Here is a 15165-nt window from a genome sequence, read left to right as displayed (position 1 = left end):
GGCAGCCGAACCAGTCACCCCTCGTACTCTCCACCGCGTGGGCAGCCACTGCCGTGTCTTCCCCGGCTCCGTGTCGTTCCCTTCGTAGGCCTCGCCGTCGTCCACCGCCCTGGTGCTCTCGGCGCGTCGTGGTCAACGATGTCCATCCAACGGCCGTAGTGCTTCTTCAACCTCTGGTCTTCTTGCCCCAGCCGCCCAAAGCAGCGCCGGTCGTGCCGCATGCTCCTGCCTCCCGTGGCCGGCTGTGCTGCCGCGGATGCCTCACCGTCCCCATACTACTCCCACCGCTGGCCAGGCCATCCCTCCACTCACCCACTCCCCCTGTTATTCTGCGGCGACGGCAGCCTCACACCGCAGCCGAACCAGTGAACCCTCGTACTCCTCTCCGCGTGGGCATCCACTGCCGCGGCTTCCCCGGCTCCGCGTCATCCCCTTCCTAGGCCTCGCCGTCGTCCACCGCCCTGGTGCTCTCGGCGCGGCGTGGTCAACGTGGTCAAGGAATGGCTTTCATCGGACGTGGACTGTACGTGGAGAGGCTGACAGCTGGGTCCACGGCCGCAGCAAGGAAGTGCCTCCTTATTACGTGCAAAATAATTATTCCTCCACCTGACAGCGGGGACCCACCGGACGGGCCACCGTATTTTGCGAAAAAAACGTTTCCCCCCTGACTGCTGGGACCCACCAGCTACACCTTCGCACGCAAGGAAGTGCGTCCGGGCAAAAAAACAAAACGATTCGCCCCCCTGACTGCAGGGACCCACCAGCTACATCTTCGCACGCAAGGAAGTGTCTGACAGTCGGGACCCACCTGGTCGAAGCGTACGTAGCGTTGTCATTCTGGTCGCGAACTGTACATACATATATACTGGTGGATGTAGAGGCGCGCACGTGTCGTAGTAGAGACGCGTACGTGTCGTAGTAGAGGCGCGTACGTGTCGTAGTAGAGGCGCGCGTATAGCATGTACACGTACGTACAGCGGCCAGGGTGCAAGAAAGAAAATACGGCCACGTATGTGTACATACGGGCGGGGTCTCGAACGTCTACTCGCGCATACGTACGGCCAGGGCTCGTGTACATGGCTGGGTCGGAACGGAGAAACAGCATCGTCGTCGTGTTCATGGGGAGGCAACGGAATGTGTCGTGTTCATGGGGAGGCAACGGAATGCGTCGTGTTCATCGGGAGGCAACGGAACGCGTGGGAGCCAACCGGCTGGGTCGGAACGGAATGCGTGGTCGTGTTCATCGGGAGGGCTTGGACGGAACAGGCGATGGAAACGAGGCATGGCGTACCGCAGAACGGAGGAAACGGACCTCCTACGGTCGAAACGGGGGTCCTGTTGATCGGGAGGGGTGTGGCGTACCGCAAAACGGACGAAACGGACCTCCTACGGTCGAAACAGGGGTCCTGTTCATCGGGAGGGGTGTGGCGTACCGCAAAACAGATGAAACGGACCTCCTACGGTCGAAACGGGGGTCCTGTTCATCGGGAGGGGTGTGGCGTACCGCAAAACGGGACTCCACGGGATACTGCTCATCTCCACCGTCGACCTCCTCTAGCCTCCACGGGCTACCGTCGACCTCCTCCAGCCTCCACGGGCTCCTGTTCATCCAGCCTCCACCGCGTGCTACTCCACCGGCTACTGTTCAACCACCCCTCCACCGTCTACTGTTCATCCAGCCCTCCACACCACGGGGTCCTGTTCAACCACCCCTCCACGGGCACCCCTCCGCCGTCTACTATTTATCCAGCCCTCCACACCACGGGGTCCTGTTCATCCAGAGGCAACGCCACCGCTCACTGTTCATCCAACCCCCCCCCCCCCCCCCGCGCGCAACGCTCACTGTTCATCCAATCAATCGGCTTCAGTTAGCAGCAGTAGCGAAGGAATCGCTCGATCGGGTTCAGTTAACAGTCATCGATCGATCGCTCGGGTTCAGTAACGCGTAGCCTGCAGTGCAATCGCTCGGGTTCAGTTAGAGCCCAACGCCTCGCTCGGGTTCAGTTAGAGCCAACGCCTCGCACACACGCGCATACGTGTACGAGAGAAACGCGCATCGCTCGGCCCCCGACCTCCCACCGTAACCGGGAACTCCCCGAAATTTTCCTCGCCCTCGCTTCTACCACGGTTTTTTCCGTCATGAACGGCCCAAAGAATGTCATGCAGCTGCGTCTCCGGCCCGCCCAGGACGAAAAGCCCATTTTCTGTCATGATTTTTTGTCATAGAAGTAGGAGCCCACCACATCTATGATGATACCGGGTTTTGTCACAATTATCGTCATAGAAGTGTCATATGTATGACAGAAAAAAATTCGTTCGGCCCAAAATGTCACGGATGTGTCTTTTTTTGTAGTGGAATCATAGACAGGACAAGGGCGACGGAGGCGGATACCAAAACCATCACACTATCTAATAACAAACAATAATAAAAGTAAGAAAAGTACACAAGTATCTATCTAAATCATACAAGTAAGAACTTTTTTCTTTTAGAAAGAAGATAAGATCAAGAGGCTCACCACGGTGGTGCCGGCGACAAGATCGGCGTGGGCGATCGACGGCGGTGAGGACGGGGACGGGACAGGACGGACCGCCAAACATAGAAAAATCTCGAGGAAAATGGAGTTTGGACAAGGAGCTTCGAGAGGAGAAAGCTTAATTGTGGCTCGGGCATTTCATCGAACACCTCATGTGCATAGGAGGTGAGCTAGAGCACCACAAAGCTCTCCCACGGCCGGCCAGAAAAATAGAGCACTCTCCACTGCTCTGCTCGTGGGCGAGGGGGTATATATAGGCATCTCATTGGTGCCGGTTCCAGCCACAAACTGGGACCAATGGTTGTGGGCCAGGAGCGAGGTCCATTGGTACCGGTTCGTGTCTGGAACCGGGACCAAAGGGTCCAGACGAACCGGGACCAATGCCCCACGAGGCCCGGCTGGCCCCTGGTCTCACGAACCGGGACCTATGCCCCATGGGTCCCGGTTCATGACTGAACCGGGACTAATGGGCTAGCCCGGCCTGGACCAAAGCCTTGTTTTCTACTAGTGGAAGGTCATCGGCACCGCCAAAAGCCCAGTTTAGGATGACCTGGTAGCGCTGGATTGATCTCTCTAGTGGTAGCCGATGGTAGATATGTAGGAGACAACACTACCACGTGTCGCCACCCTTGCCAGCAAACCCAAGACCACATGCATAACACATGCGTTATCGAGCGGAAGACTGCTTCATGGGGATGTAGATGGCAGTTGTCCAGACCTGAGACTCTATCTTGTCGTTGGATGTTGTCGTACCGCCAAGATCCAATGTCAAGCAACTTGGAGTTGCGCCGGACGACTGGGTGGAGGAGGGCAATGACGACAGTCGAGAGGCCACACCTGCCACCCACCATGGCTATGCACGTTGTCACTCAGACCAAACCGCACCACTATGACTACACACAAGAGGAGCAACCCACGGGCTAGATGTGGGGACCGTCTACCGCCAACCACTGCAATGGCACGAGCACCGCCTTCCGGACTGTCATGCCGCCCGCATCCGGTGGCCACTAGTAAGCCATGACTGTGTATTGCCTCTGGGACCCGATTAGCCACAACTACTCCATGAGCACAAAACAAAAGGTGTCGTGATGTTGCTGACGCGCGATACATGCATGCAACCAAAACTAAGTGCAATGCACCGCTACCGGTGATTCCGAATCATTGCCATGCTGCTGCGCTTCTTGCCACTAATGTGCGATTTGTAGGACCGATGCTGAGCGTTGATGTTGCTCCCGGATCGTTGCCATGCCGGTGCTATTCTTGTCGCTACTACTATTCTCTTCGAGTCACTACTGAGGATCGATGGCCGTCATGTTACCACCTACAGGACCGCCACCACCATGGGTTGCTCAGGCTTTGCCCGACGGCAGCATCTGGTAGTGGCGAGGAGAGGAAGGTCAGACGGGGAGGACCATAAAACTTGGAACATGACCGCGTCCCGTGTTGGCTGTCTGGACGAGGTAGGGGCAACTTTTACACAGACCGGCCTTCTATCTTCTTCTTCTTCCTTAGAACTCTGGGTGATAGGGAGTAGTCAACATGTTCATTTCGTATATGTGGATGCGGTTTTGTGCCGTTAGGGGCTTCAGAACTCTATTGCAACCCTCTGGTAATCAAATTATCGTTCTCTCTTAATGAAGTGACATGCATTTAAAAAAATGAGTCTATCTCTTTTCCTTTTTGAATAGTACTGTTGAGTCTATGTGTGACAAGTGTTCACCAAACAACCCGATGAGCCAAAAAAACAAGGATAACCCCAAACCATCCATGGTATTCCTCCAACCAAATACACCCTAAAAAAACTTGAACATCGTAACGTTAGAATCGATTGTTGACTGTTCATCCACTATCATCTTGAGTCAAACGAACAAACTAACTCACAGAGTAGGTTGGGTGTCTCTACTCTTTAGATTATATTACTCGTAAGTCCCATCTCTCATTGTCTCTCTCATTCTCTCCACCAGGGACAGGGGCTAAGCCATGCCCAAGGTTCAGATTTCCTTCATATTACTACTCTTTTTTTTTGCCACCACTCATTAGAACACCATGTTCATGGTATTTTAGCACTTCCAGAACCCTCATTAAACTCATAATACCAAGCCAGTCTTACTTGCCCCCCTCGATGTAAAATCCTGGCTTTGTCCCTGCTCTCCACATCAACAATTGTCTTGCAAGACTTGACGATTGAGGGTAATATTTTGTGTTGTGTTCTTGTCCACCTAACACTTTCTCTGTTGCTCCGGAGCTGCATGTACACATACTATTTGTGCTTGAAAAAAAAATCACGTCCACAAACACTGTGTATAAACTAAATGCATGTGGGGGGAATTTGTCACTTATCGGTTGTGACAATGCATAAATCTGTTTTATTTACTTGATTGTACACGTAGCTTGCTAGTAGCATGTGGGGCATGGCTGTGTCAAAGGAGACAATTAATAAGACAAACGGGCAGTTAGTTGGGAGAAATAAAGTTGACTTCAACTCTAGAGTCTAAGCTCTAGAAGATCTAGGTCGATGACTAATATTATATGCATGGAAGATAGATATAATCTCTCTGTTTTTATTTACTATACGAATTAGCTTTTTCTCAAGTCTAATTTGCCGAAGTAAATCTTCTATAGATTTGGGGATCCGCATTGAGAAACACACATTCGGGTACAAAGTATCAGATTGGTCATAACCTGAGTTCCAATTTGGTTGATGCCTGACTTTCTTAACAGACTGGGAATGAATTAGTCACTTTTAGCAATTGAGCTCCTTTCTATTTCTTAAAACTAGATGACCTCGCACATTGTTGTGGAAATATTTTGCAATATATTTCAATGATATTTGATTGTATGAAGCATTATATTTGGAGTAATATTTTATTGTGTTTCATTATTGTATAGTTGTAACATATTTGTAAAATATAAAGAGCATAATAGAATAATAGAATGAATTGTCATGCATGTTGACATGGACCTTTTCCTATGCATGATTATAGTAATAATATGAGAACTATAACTAAAAATAAATATATTTTCTAATGCTTATTGTATAGTTCTAAAATATTTATTAAATATAAATAGCCCAATGAAATAAAAATTAATGCATGTTTGCATGTTGAGTTGGGTTTTCTCCTATGCATGATTGTATTTTGAGGTGGGTATTTTCCCATGCATGTTGCTTGCTAAGATGACATGCTTGCATGTTAAGAGAAATGGGTTAGTGGAAGCTAGATATTTAAATATAGAATATAATTAAATGGACATTCCCAACTGCCTATGTACATGAAGACTGAGAAGTTACTGGAGGTCATAAGATGAAGAGAGTTCTCCTTCTTCGGCCAGTGCATAGTTCAATGGACTGGGTAGTTAACTTTTCTCACATTTTGGTGTCTTTGATGCCAATGGATGACAAAAAGTGTATAGTGTGTGTTACAAGACTTGCGTCTTTACTTATAATCTCTTGTATGTCTTGTAAACTCTATTCTTTGTTCGATATCATGCTTAAACTCTGCTGCATATCATACTTTATTCGTTGGTGTCATGTTCTACATGATCTGTGCCAAGTGTTTTTATTTTCCAAGTGATATCTTTATAAGTGGCGGGCGGAGGGAGGGGAACCCATGGGTTCTTTGTCGGTAGTGTGTGGTGGGGACTTTATCAGAGTTGATCATAACTTGAGTTCCAAGCATATGGGATTTGATCTTTAGCCCCTCTTTACTTAATAATTTGAGTATTTGCCACTCCATACATTAAAATTGTTGATTTGTCATATCTCACTTTGCTCTTTGTTCTTTTGCCAGTGCATCCATGTTCAGTTCTTCCATGAACATGCCACAAAAGGGCAGTATTGTAATATATTTTAACATTTTAACCTTAAAAGAAAAGGAAACAAACGAGTTTAAGTGAAAAGGGGCAAATCAAGCATGGTAACAACATCGGATTGTTGCTGCGGAAAGGGGAGAACAATCTTAGTTGACCCTCCTACAGTTCATCCTGATCTGTCCGTTCGACCCCGTCAGCGGCGTGATGTCCCCCATCTTGATCATTCCCTCCACAAAGTCCTTGAAGAAGGCACTCTGGCTACCGACATACTCCCGGACCAGCGTGTCGGCAGCGCCACCATTGAAGAGCTCCTGGTCTGAGTGCAGGAGGCCCCTCTTCTGGACGAGGTTTATGTAGTAGTCGTTCTCGAAGACCGTGGGGGTTTGCAGGTCTAGCGGCGCCAGGTTGTTGTCGCCTGAGCCGGTAGCACGAGGGCAGCCTGACTGGCGGCTCCTGGCGAAGCCGGCGTCGATGTTTGTGTCGTTGTAGATGTGGTCCCGGAAGTTTGTGCAGCGTGCTAGGCCGATTGTGTGGGCTCCTGGAACACAAATTATACCGTCAGCTCAAGTTATACCTATTTTCCAGCTACTCTTTTTGTCATTCCATCGGTAGGAATCATTGACCAACTTTCCTAATTAGTACTACATGTTTAAGTGACCAAGGAACAATTTTTTTGACGTTGTCCAGTCTTACAAATTAAGCGGACATACCAAAGGTTAGGTCAGTGGTAATTAGTCATCGATCAACTTTGTAACTCATCACCTGTAAAGTAGTAGTATATTTGTTTAATCCCGAGAAATTGTCTTATGTAGAATATTTTAGCAGCTTTGGAGTCAAAATGTGGCTATGAGTTCCGTTGGTTGATACCAGCTGTTTTGCGGCTAAAAAGCTACCGACTCCATTGAGGAATTAACAGTCTGAGAAAGTAGTACAGAATTTTAACTTGCTTCTTCAGCAAAGGAAAATATTACTTGGCCATGACAAATTATGTTGCTTCGGAGTGCAAACTACTCCCTCCCTCCCACATTAATTATTGCTTAAACAGATGTATCTAGCACTGAAATACGTCAAGGTACATCCGTTTCAGTGACAATTAATATGGGACAGAGGAAGTACAAAATTATACTATCTGAGAATGTGTAATTATTTATATGAAAATAAAGTGCGTAGAAGAAGGTTGATGGAAGATGTCAGTGGTTGATTTGGGATTATGTACCGATGTACGTACGGTTTATTTTGCATGTATATGTACGTACCTGAGAGTGCGACCATGTCTTTCTGGGAGAGCCCCTGCGCGGCGAAGAGGGACGTAAGGTTGGCGAGCCCCGACGTCGGCGGCGGGATGTTGTTCTCGGCGCCGTTGAAGCTCGCCGTGGTCGAGTCTCTCCGCCCCATCTTCACCTCCCAGCTCGGGCCACCCAGCTACACGTACACAACGCATGTCAGATGTCACAGTAGTACGTGTTAGACTTTGTTGAAGGGTACGTACAGTACTAACTACCTAAGCATGACTATGAATGTATGGATACTTACGAAGACAACGCTCTCCTCAGCGGCGATGGCGAGGATGTCGGCGCACGAGACGACGCCGGGACAACACCCCTCGACGGCCGCCTTGACGGCGTCGATTACCTCGAACCCCCTGGCGGAGTTCTTGTTGGGCGTGGCGTTCTTCTCGCCGCGCAGGCCCGGCGCGTCGTCCAGCAGCAGGGAGGCGTCGCAGCCCTGGACGAAGCAGTCGTGGAAGAAGAGGCGGACGATGGAGGCGCCCACGCGGCGCTCCCTGGCGATGGCCGGGTGCAGCGCCGAGCGCACGGCTTTGAGCATGCCAGGGCACGAGCGGGAGTAGAAGCCCGACGACAGCTGCGCCGACGCTCCTCCGCTGGCGATGGCGACCAGCGCGAGGATGAGCGAGAGGACAACAATGGCGCGCGCCGCCATGATCGGTCTATGGGTGTTGCTTACAATGCTACTCTATCGAGCGGTCTATTCTAGTCAGCTAGATAGTGCCTTGAGAGAGCTTGTTTGCTGGATGTGGTGGAGGAACGCGTGGCGGCCGGTATTTATAGGAAGAAAAGGTAGCTCACGCCGCTGGCCATCATTATTCTAGCTACTAGTCCCCCATCGTCTTCACCAACTCCGGTGGACTTTGAGCGGTGATCCAAACGGGCGCTCGCTTTGGAATAACGCGTTTCACACCAGATGCATATGTAACGTAGCTCAAAAATGAACAGCTTTGTTCTGGGGAAAAGCTGTTGCATGCCGATGGACACTGTGGCATCGACGACACAGTGAAGCAAAGAGCCATGTCAGTCATGCTTGCATGCATGGCTCGGCCTCCTTCATGTTGCTTTCCTTGGCTTCGGAAAATTACTAGCTGGCCAGCTGCCTTCCGCTACCGACAGTTTCTGCTAGCTACTCTGTACCCTGCGTCAAATTTAGGTCATTATTTTTAACACATACTCCCTCCGTTTCTAAATATAGGTCTTTCTAGAGATTTCAACAAATGACTGCATACGGAGTAAAATGAGTGAATCTATACTCTAAAATATGTTTATATACATCCGTACGTGGTTGTCCATTTGATATCACTAAAAAGACTTATATTTAGGAACGGAGGGAGTACATGTGGACTTAAAGGTAGTTGACACTTTGAAACAGGAGCAAAGAGGTATACATTAACACGCTGATTTATTTTGTTCCACGAGAAATGTCAAGGTTAGTTTACGTCTCCATCAGTATGTAGCTCCGAAATAGTAAGATGATGATCCAGATCCGACCATCCCGCTGATTTTTCTCATGCATACTCTTTCTCAAGTTTCCAGGACAGACAGGCGGACCGGGTCTCCGGCGGCACCATTTCTCCCATGCTCAGCCTAACTCCACCGCGCGATCCTATCCTGTCCGTCTTCGTCCGTTTGGGGTAAAAGGGACAAACGAGACGGCCCAGCATGCGGGCGCAAACAGACTTTTGTCCGCTTTGTGTCCGCTTTCGACCCATCCCCGGCCCAAGTTTACGCCGGTTTTGGGGTGAAACGGACAGCGTGCGCTTGTCCTCCCTGGCCCGCCTGTCGGTGGGAGAAACCAACCCCCCCCCCCCCCCCCCGCCCATTTGGCGCCATTTTCCCCAAACCCTCCCACGTCCCTCCCGCCGCCCCCTCTCTCCCCCGTCCATGGCCGACGCCCCGCCGAGTTCCGGCGGCCTGGCCGTCGACCCACCCACAAAGGTGAAGAAGAAGGCGCCAAGGAAGCCGCGGTCGGAGTGCACGCCGGAGGAGATCGCCAAGTTGGACGCGGAATCGGCGAAGAGGAGGGAACGCAGAGCGGTCGTCAAGGTCAATGCCGCCGCGGCCAAGTTCGCCACCCAGCGCGATGAGCTGGAGGCCGCGTGGCGCAAGGCCGCTGCCGATGAGAAGGAGGACCTCGTCAACAAAGCGCACGCCATCCTCATGCTTGGCATGGGCCGTCCGGCCGGGTTCCCTGCAGCGGCCGTCGGCCCGGCGAGCACAGGCTCGTCGGTCGCCCGGCCTACGCACTGCAAGTCGCTGACGTCGCGCACCGCGCCCATGTCGCCCGGCTTTCCTCCGCCAAGGCACGACGGCCAGACCCATTTTCTCGGGGTCGCCGGACGTGGGCTTGTTTGCGCCGTCCACACCGCGCCTCGCGGCCGTATCGACCTCAATGTCATGCCTGGGTCCAGCAGTGGCGGGCGACCGTCCGTCGAGATGCAAAGAAAGCAGGCACGGGCAACGTTCACGGGCACCATGCCGGCCCCCTGCGTCTTGTTTGACGGAATGCCAACCCCGACGCCAACGGTCGACGACCCCTTCTACAACCAGTACATGGAGGACGTGATCTTCGAGGGTGGGCATGGCCGTGCCTACGACCCCGAGGAAACCCAAAGTCAGGATGGCCGCGCCCAATACGTCCCCGATGAAGAGGCCGACGACCGTGCTGACTACGACCATGGTGACTCGTGGCATGAAGACGATGACATCTATGTCGAAGGTGATGGTGATGAAGAAGAAGGCAATGACGTTGATATTAGTGGCGCGCCATTGTTCATCGACGAGCTCACCCAAAGAGCGGAAGCACAAAAGAAGAGGAAGAGCATTCACACGGGTTCATATACACAAGATGAGGACAAGTTGATTTGCCAAGCTTGGATGGAGATTAGCCAAGATCCGAGGACCGGCGCGCAACAAAAGGGCATTGTTTTTTGGACGAGAGTCCACAAAACATTCCATGAAAGGAAGATGTTTGAGCCCTACCAATTTATAAGCAACCGTGGCATCGGCTCGATTCAAAAGAGATGGTTGTTCATCCAACAAGAGTGCAACAAGTATTGCGCCGCATTTGAGAGCGTTGAAGCACGGCCCGTGAGTGGTCTCGGCATTGGGGACATGGTATGATCTCCTCTTCCTAGCCCTTTCCTTGCTACGGCCATGAGACTTCGGCCGTGTATATGTTTGCATGTTCACTTGTTGCTGATCATGTGGTGTAGGCATTTCAATCTTTGGAGGCATTCAAGGCCCGGCACAATGACAAGCCATTCACTCTTACGCATTGTTGGACGATCATCAACAATTGCCCTAAGTTCAAGGACCAATACCGTGAACTACAAAGGAAGAGAGGCAAGAAGACGGCCAAGTTCGCCGGAGGTGGAGATGGCTGAGGCGTTGAAGAGGCCGAGGGGCAAGACCAACTCCAAGGTTGACGACATATGTCATGCCTCATCCATGGCCTTGCATGAGACTTTGCATGGCATGATGTCCCAAAAGGATGTGAGGGACCAGAAGAAGCGGCAAAGCAAGGACGAGCAAATGAAGCAATACTAGACCTTCAAAGACAGAAGCTTGAGATGGAGGAGGCGGCCAAGCGGAGGAAGATCGACATGGAGGAGACGGCCCGGCAAAGGCAGCTCGACATGGAGGAGGCGGCCCGGCAAAGGCAGCTCGACATCGAGGCCGACAACGTCAAGGCCAGGCAGAGGCAGCTCGACATCGAGGCCACCAATGCCGCCACCAAAGCGAAGGAGGTGGCCCTTGCGATCATGAGCGTGGACTTGTCGAAGATGAGCGAGAAGACGAGGGCCTGGTTTGAGGCCAGGCAGAAGGAGAAGCTCGACGCCGAAGGCCTGAACTAGGTCGTTCGATCAGCGTCGGCCGTTCTTTTTTGGAGGCTGGCATGGGTGCCGCCCGTCCGCTGGGCCGCTGGTAGTGTGCCGGCGAGAAAACATTCATTCTAGAGGCCGGCCGCTGGCTGTGTTGCCGGCGAGGACAACTATTCATTTTGGAGGCTGGCTGTGTTGCCGGCCGCTGGCTGATGCCGGCGATGGATGTGTAGGCCGCTGGCTCTGTTGCCGGCGTGATGAACCGGGGCCGCTGGACTAGGGCTTGGCATTTGAAACGTTGCTTTTAGTTTTTTAAATAGACGCGGACAGGATGGGGCAAATGGATGTGGCCGCGCGCTGGGCGCACGGCCACCGCATCCTAGGACACGCCCGGACACGACTTCAAATCCCTACTCAAACGGACAGAATGCGGACAAAACGGAGGTCCATTTGGGGTCGCGCGGTGGAGTTGGCCTCATCGCAGGAACTGAAGGCACGCATGGTAATGGCCAAAGCATTTATAGTATATCTTTGGCAGGGACAATTCTAACGAGAATTCTCTCCTCCAGGTAGCATGTACGTACTACGTTGCCATGGCCGCCGAGGAGAGCGTTGTCTGTGGAGAGTAGGTCCGTATGTGAAAAGTATCTTATATCTGTCTGCTGAGTGCTGACCGTATAATACAAAAGAAAGGACTGTATAACGCCATACATCTTCTTCTTTTTCACGGATGGAGAACTCCTACTACTTAACAGTATAATGCTTTTTAGGCCCAGTTCACACAACATGCACCCACTTAATAACTAGTTTAGCTAGAACTTTCTAATTTGAGTGTTCCGTATTCGGGGGAGGTCCAGCTTTGGCTATAGGAAGAGCAGATCTACTAGCGCTCCCCCCTCCTCCTAGCGCCGGCGGCCACTTCGGCCCCGGCGACCACCAAGCCCGCGCCGGCGTCCGCTCCGGAGCCGGCGGCCACTCCCCCCTCCTCCTCCCTTGCCGGTGGCCACTCCGGTCCCAGCGACCACTTCCCCTCGCCTGTTTTTCATGGCATCTAGGATGTCCCTCTCGGCGTCCTCCTCCGGCTCCCTGCCCTCGTCCCCTCCGCCACCGCCGCCGTCGCCCCCTAGGCCGGTCTTGCGCTCCCTGCTCGTGGTGCCTGACGTGGTGGGTACGGCGCGTGGTCCTATCGTGCGCGCCGACGCGGCAAGCCCACCCCTTCCTCTGGTTGGTGGCGAGGCGTCATGGCAGACGCAGGCTGGGCGGCGGCTGCGCGGGCGCGCTCCCCGCCCAGGCCGGCGTGCCGCTCTCCTCTGGGCAGGTGGCCCAACATCCTTCCGTCCTCGCGGCCTCCGCGGGACCGGATTCCAGCGAAGCTCGTCGGATGCTGCTACAACTGTGGCAGCGATAAGCACATGTCTGCCATGTGCACAAACCCTCTGGTGTGCGTGCGCTACGATGGGGAGGGCCATATATCCAGGGACTACACCGCCCGCGCCCCCGCCCCCGCAGCTCGTCGCCGGTGGATCCCCCGCCGCCGCCGCCGACTCTTCGCCCTGGTCGTGTGCCGCCGTTGCCAGTTGTGCAAGGGTCTCTGCCTCGGGCTCCCTCATCGCCACCCCCTTCCCCCACAGTGCCACGGCCGGCCCTGCCGCCGCCCCCGGGGCCGCCGCCGGCTGGCGCGGTCTGTGTTGGCGTTCCCTGGAGCCAGGTGGTGAGTGCCGGGTCGGTGGCTGGCGTGGCCGGCCCTGGCTTCTCGGTGCCCTTTGCGCAGGTGGAGTCGCCGCGGGCCTCGACTGCGTCGGTGGAGGATCTCATGGATGTAGTTTTCTTGGCTTCGGGTCCTGACCTGTGTGCGCTCAAGGAGGAACTCGTCAGGGCGGTGGTGGTGACCGTTGTGGGTGATCGCGACGCGGCTGATCTAGCCTCGGTCGCCAGTGTCATTGCGCGGGAATGTGAGCTGGAGCCAATCGACATGTCCATCAGAGAGTAATTCCCCGAAGATTTCCTTGTTCTCTGTCGATCGCCGGAGATTAGGAACAGGCTGCTCCGTCGTGGCCGTGCGGGCAACAGGCAGTTCGACCTGGTGTTCGCACCCTGGTCGCGTCATTCGCATGCTACGGCCATCTCCATGCCTTTCCTTGTGCCGCTGGTGCTGCGTGGGGTTTCGGCCAACGCGTGGACTAGGCGTACTGCGGAGGCGCTCTTGCTGGGGCTTGGGATCGTCGTCAAGATCGGGTCTGACACGGAGGCGCGCAGCGACATGTCTGGGTTCTTGGTGTCTGCGCACGGACGATCCGGCGCGCATTCCCTCGCGGCGGATTCTTGCGGTGGAGGAGCCGAACAGGCGCAGCAGACACGCGGTGCGGGCTGATGGTGGAGACGACGCGCTCTGGTACCCGATCGACATCAAGCTTGCTGCAGCGCCGGTGAAGCTTGGGCCGCAGGCGGGGTAGCCGCCGCCGCCTCCTCCGCCGCCTTCCCCGCCGCTTGGAGACCATTTTGGTGGCGACTCGCGCTTTGGAGGCGGGAAGGGCCGGCCGCCGCCGCCGCGCTCGCCATGGCGCTCGGTGGGTTCCTCGTCGGCGTCGGCACCGTCCCCCAACCCCGGTGCGGACCAACGGTCCGTTCAAACTGGGGCCGGTCAACATGCGCTGGCTGGTGACGCGACTAGTGCCTCGGCTGTCGTGCGGCCTGGTACAGAAAGTGTGGTGGGCCAGTTGGCAGCTTCTTGTCGTGGTTTGGATGTAGTGGAAGGCAGAATGGACAGGGCGCAGGGCAGGCAGCACGCGGGCCAGGTTGGGATCAGTTCGAGACAGGTGGAGGCACAGCGGTCGTGTCGGGCGGATTCGCCGTGTAACCAGATCCCAACCAGCTCACGTCCGCAGCAAGCTAGTGGATTGGTTGAGGCCCCACTGTCGGTTCATGCGGCGGGGGACCATATGCCGTCGCAGTCGCTCGGGATTGGTGGAGGCGAGAATCGGACAGGATTGGGCGTGGCGCCTGGCTCCCCTGCCCCGGGGCAGGTTGGGATTCTTGCGCAGGCCGAGGCGGGCGGTGTCAGCTTGGATGGGAGTGTGCGGCCCAATCGGAACTCGCGTGGGGATTTTCCGGGGGCCGCCTTGCATGGGGATGTGACGCAGCCATGCACGTCGCCCGGCCAGTGGTTTGCGGTGAGTCTTTCGCAGGAGAAGGAAAATGGAACTCCGGATCCGGAAGTCATGGAAACACCCCAGCGGCAGCTGCATGTGGGGTCACCCGTTCGGCCCTCACCCCAGGAACAAGTCCCACAGCTTTGCAGCGAGCTGCGCCGAGCCCTTTCGCCGTTGCTGGCTCAACCAAGTGCGCGGGATGTGCCAAAGCAGCAGTGTAGGCCGCGATAGAAGAGTTCGTTGGTATCGTCTCCGCGTAGGAGCGTGAGGCTGGCCGAAGGAGGGCGTGGATCCAAAGCCACGAAGCAGCAGTCGGTACTTATAAGGAAGCTATGTTTGGCTAACGAAGGAAACCAGATCGACGATGAGGCACTTCAGGCTCATGTCAAGCTCTTCGACAAACCGCTCTTGGACTGTCACGTGCAGGCAATATTGGCCTTGTTTGGGTGGGACGCCTCTGTCCTTCCCTTGCAATGTGAGGAGGAGGTGCGGGTTGAGGCAAGGTAGGGCCATGGAGGCCGGTGGTGGGTCTTGTGGGTCTTCCAAATGTCATCACACC

The 15165-nt window shown here is 54.2% G+C and overlaps 1 protein-coding gene across 1 annotated transcript; it reads right to left on the bottom strand.

Moving 5' to 3' along the window:
- Positions 1-6337: 6337 nt before the first annotated feature.
- On the bottom strand, positions 6338-8390 carry LOC109762986 (peroxidase 4). The gene is made up of 3 exons (XM_020321861.4): positions 7878-8390; positions 7601-7766; positions 6338-6882 (listed from the first exon to the last, which is right to left on the bottom strand). Exons 1-3 carry the CDS (start codon positions 8283-8285, stop codon positions 6491-6493), a joined length of 966 nt encoding a protein of 321 aa, XP_020177450.1. The 5' UTR covers positions 8286-8390; the 3' UTR covers positions 6338-6490.
- Between the last annotated feature and the right edge of the window lie 6775 nt (positions 8391-15165).

This window comes from Aegilops tauschii, chromosome 4 (assembly GCF_002575655.3).
Source record: "Aegilops tauschii subsp. strangulata cultivar AL8/78 chromosome 4, Aet v6.0, whole genome shotgun sequence".
Classification (NCBI taxonomy): domain Eukaryota; kingdom Viridiplantae; phylum Streptophyta; class Magnoliopsida; order Poales; family Poaceae; genus Aegilops; species Aegilops tauschii.
This window is presented reverse-complemented; position numbering and strand designations above follow the sequence as displayed.

Coding starts and splice junctions, on each gene's coding strand:
- LOC109762986 (XM_020321861.4), bottom strand. CDS start 8,285: ATGGCGGCGCGCGCCATTGTTGTCCTCTCGCTCATCCTCGCGCTGGTC. Junction 7,767..7,877: donor CTGAGGAGAGCGTTGTCTTC/GTAAGTATCCAT, acceptor GTGTACGTGTAG/CTGGGTGGCCCGAGCTGGGA. Junction 6,883..7,600: donor AGACATGGTCGCACTCTCAG/GTACGTACATAT, acceptor TTTGTGTTCCAG/GAGCCCACACAATCGGCCTA.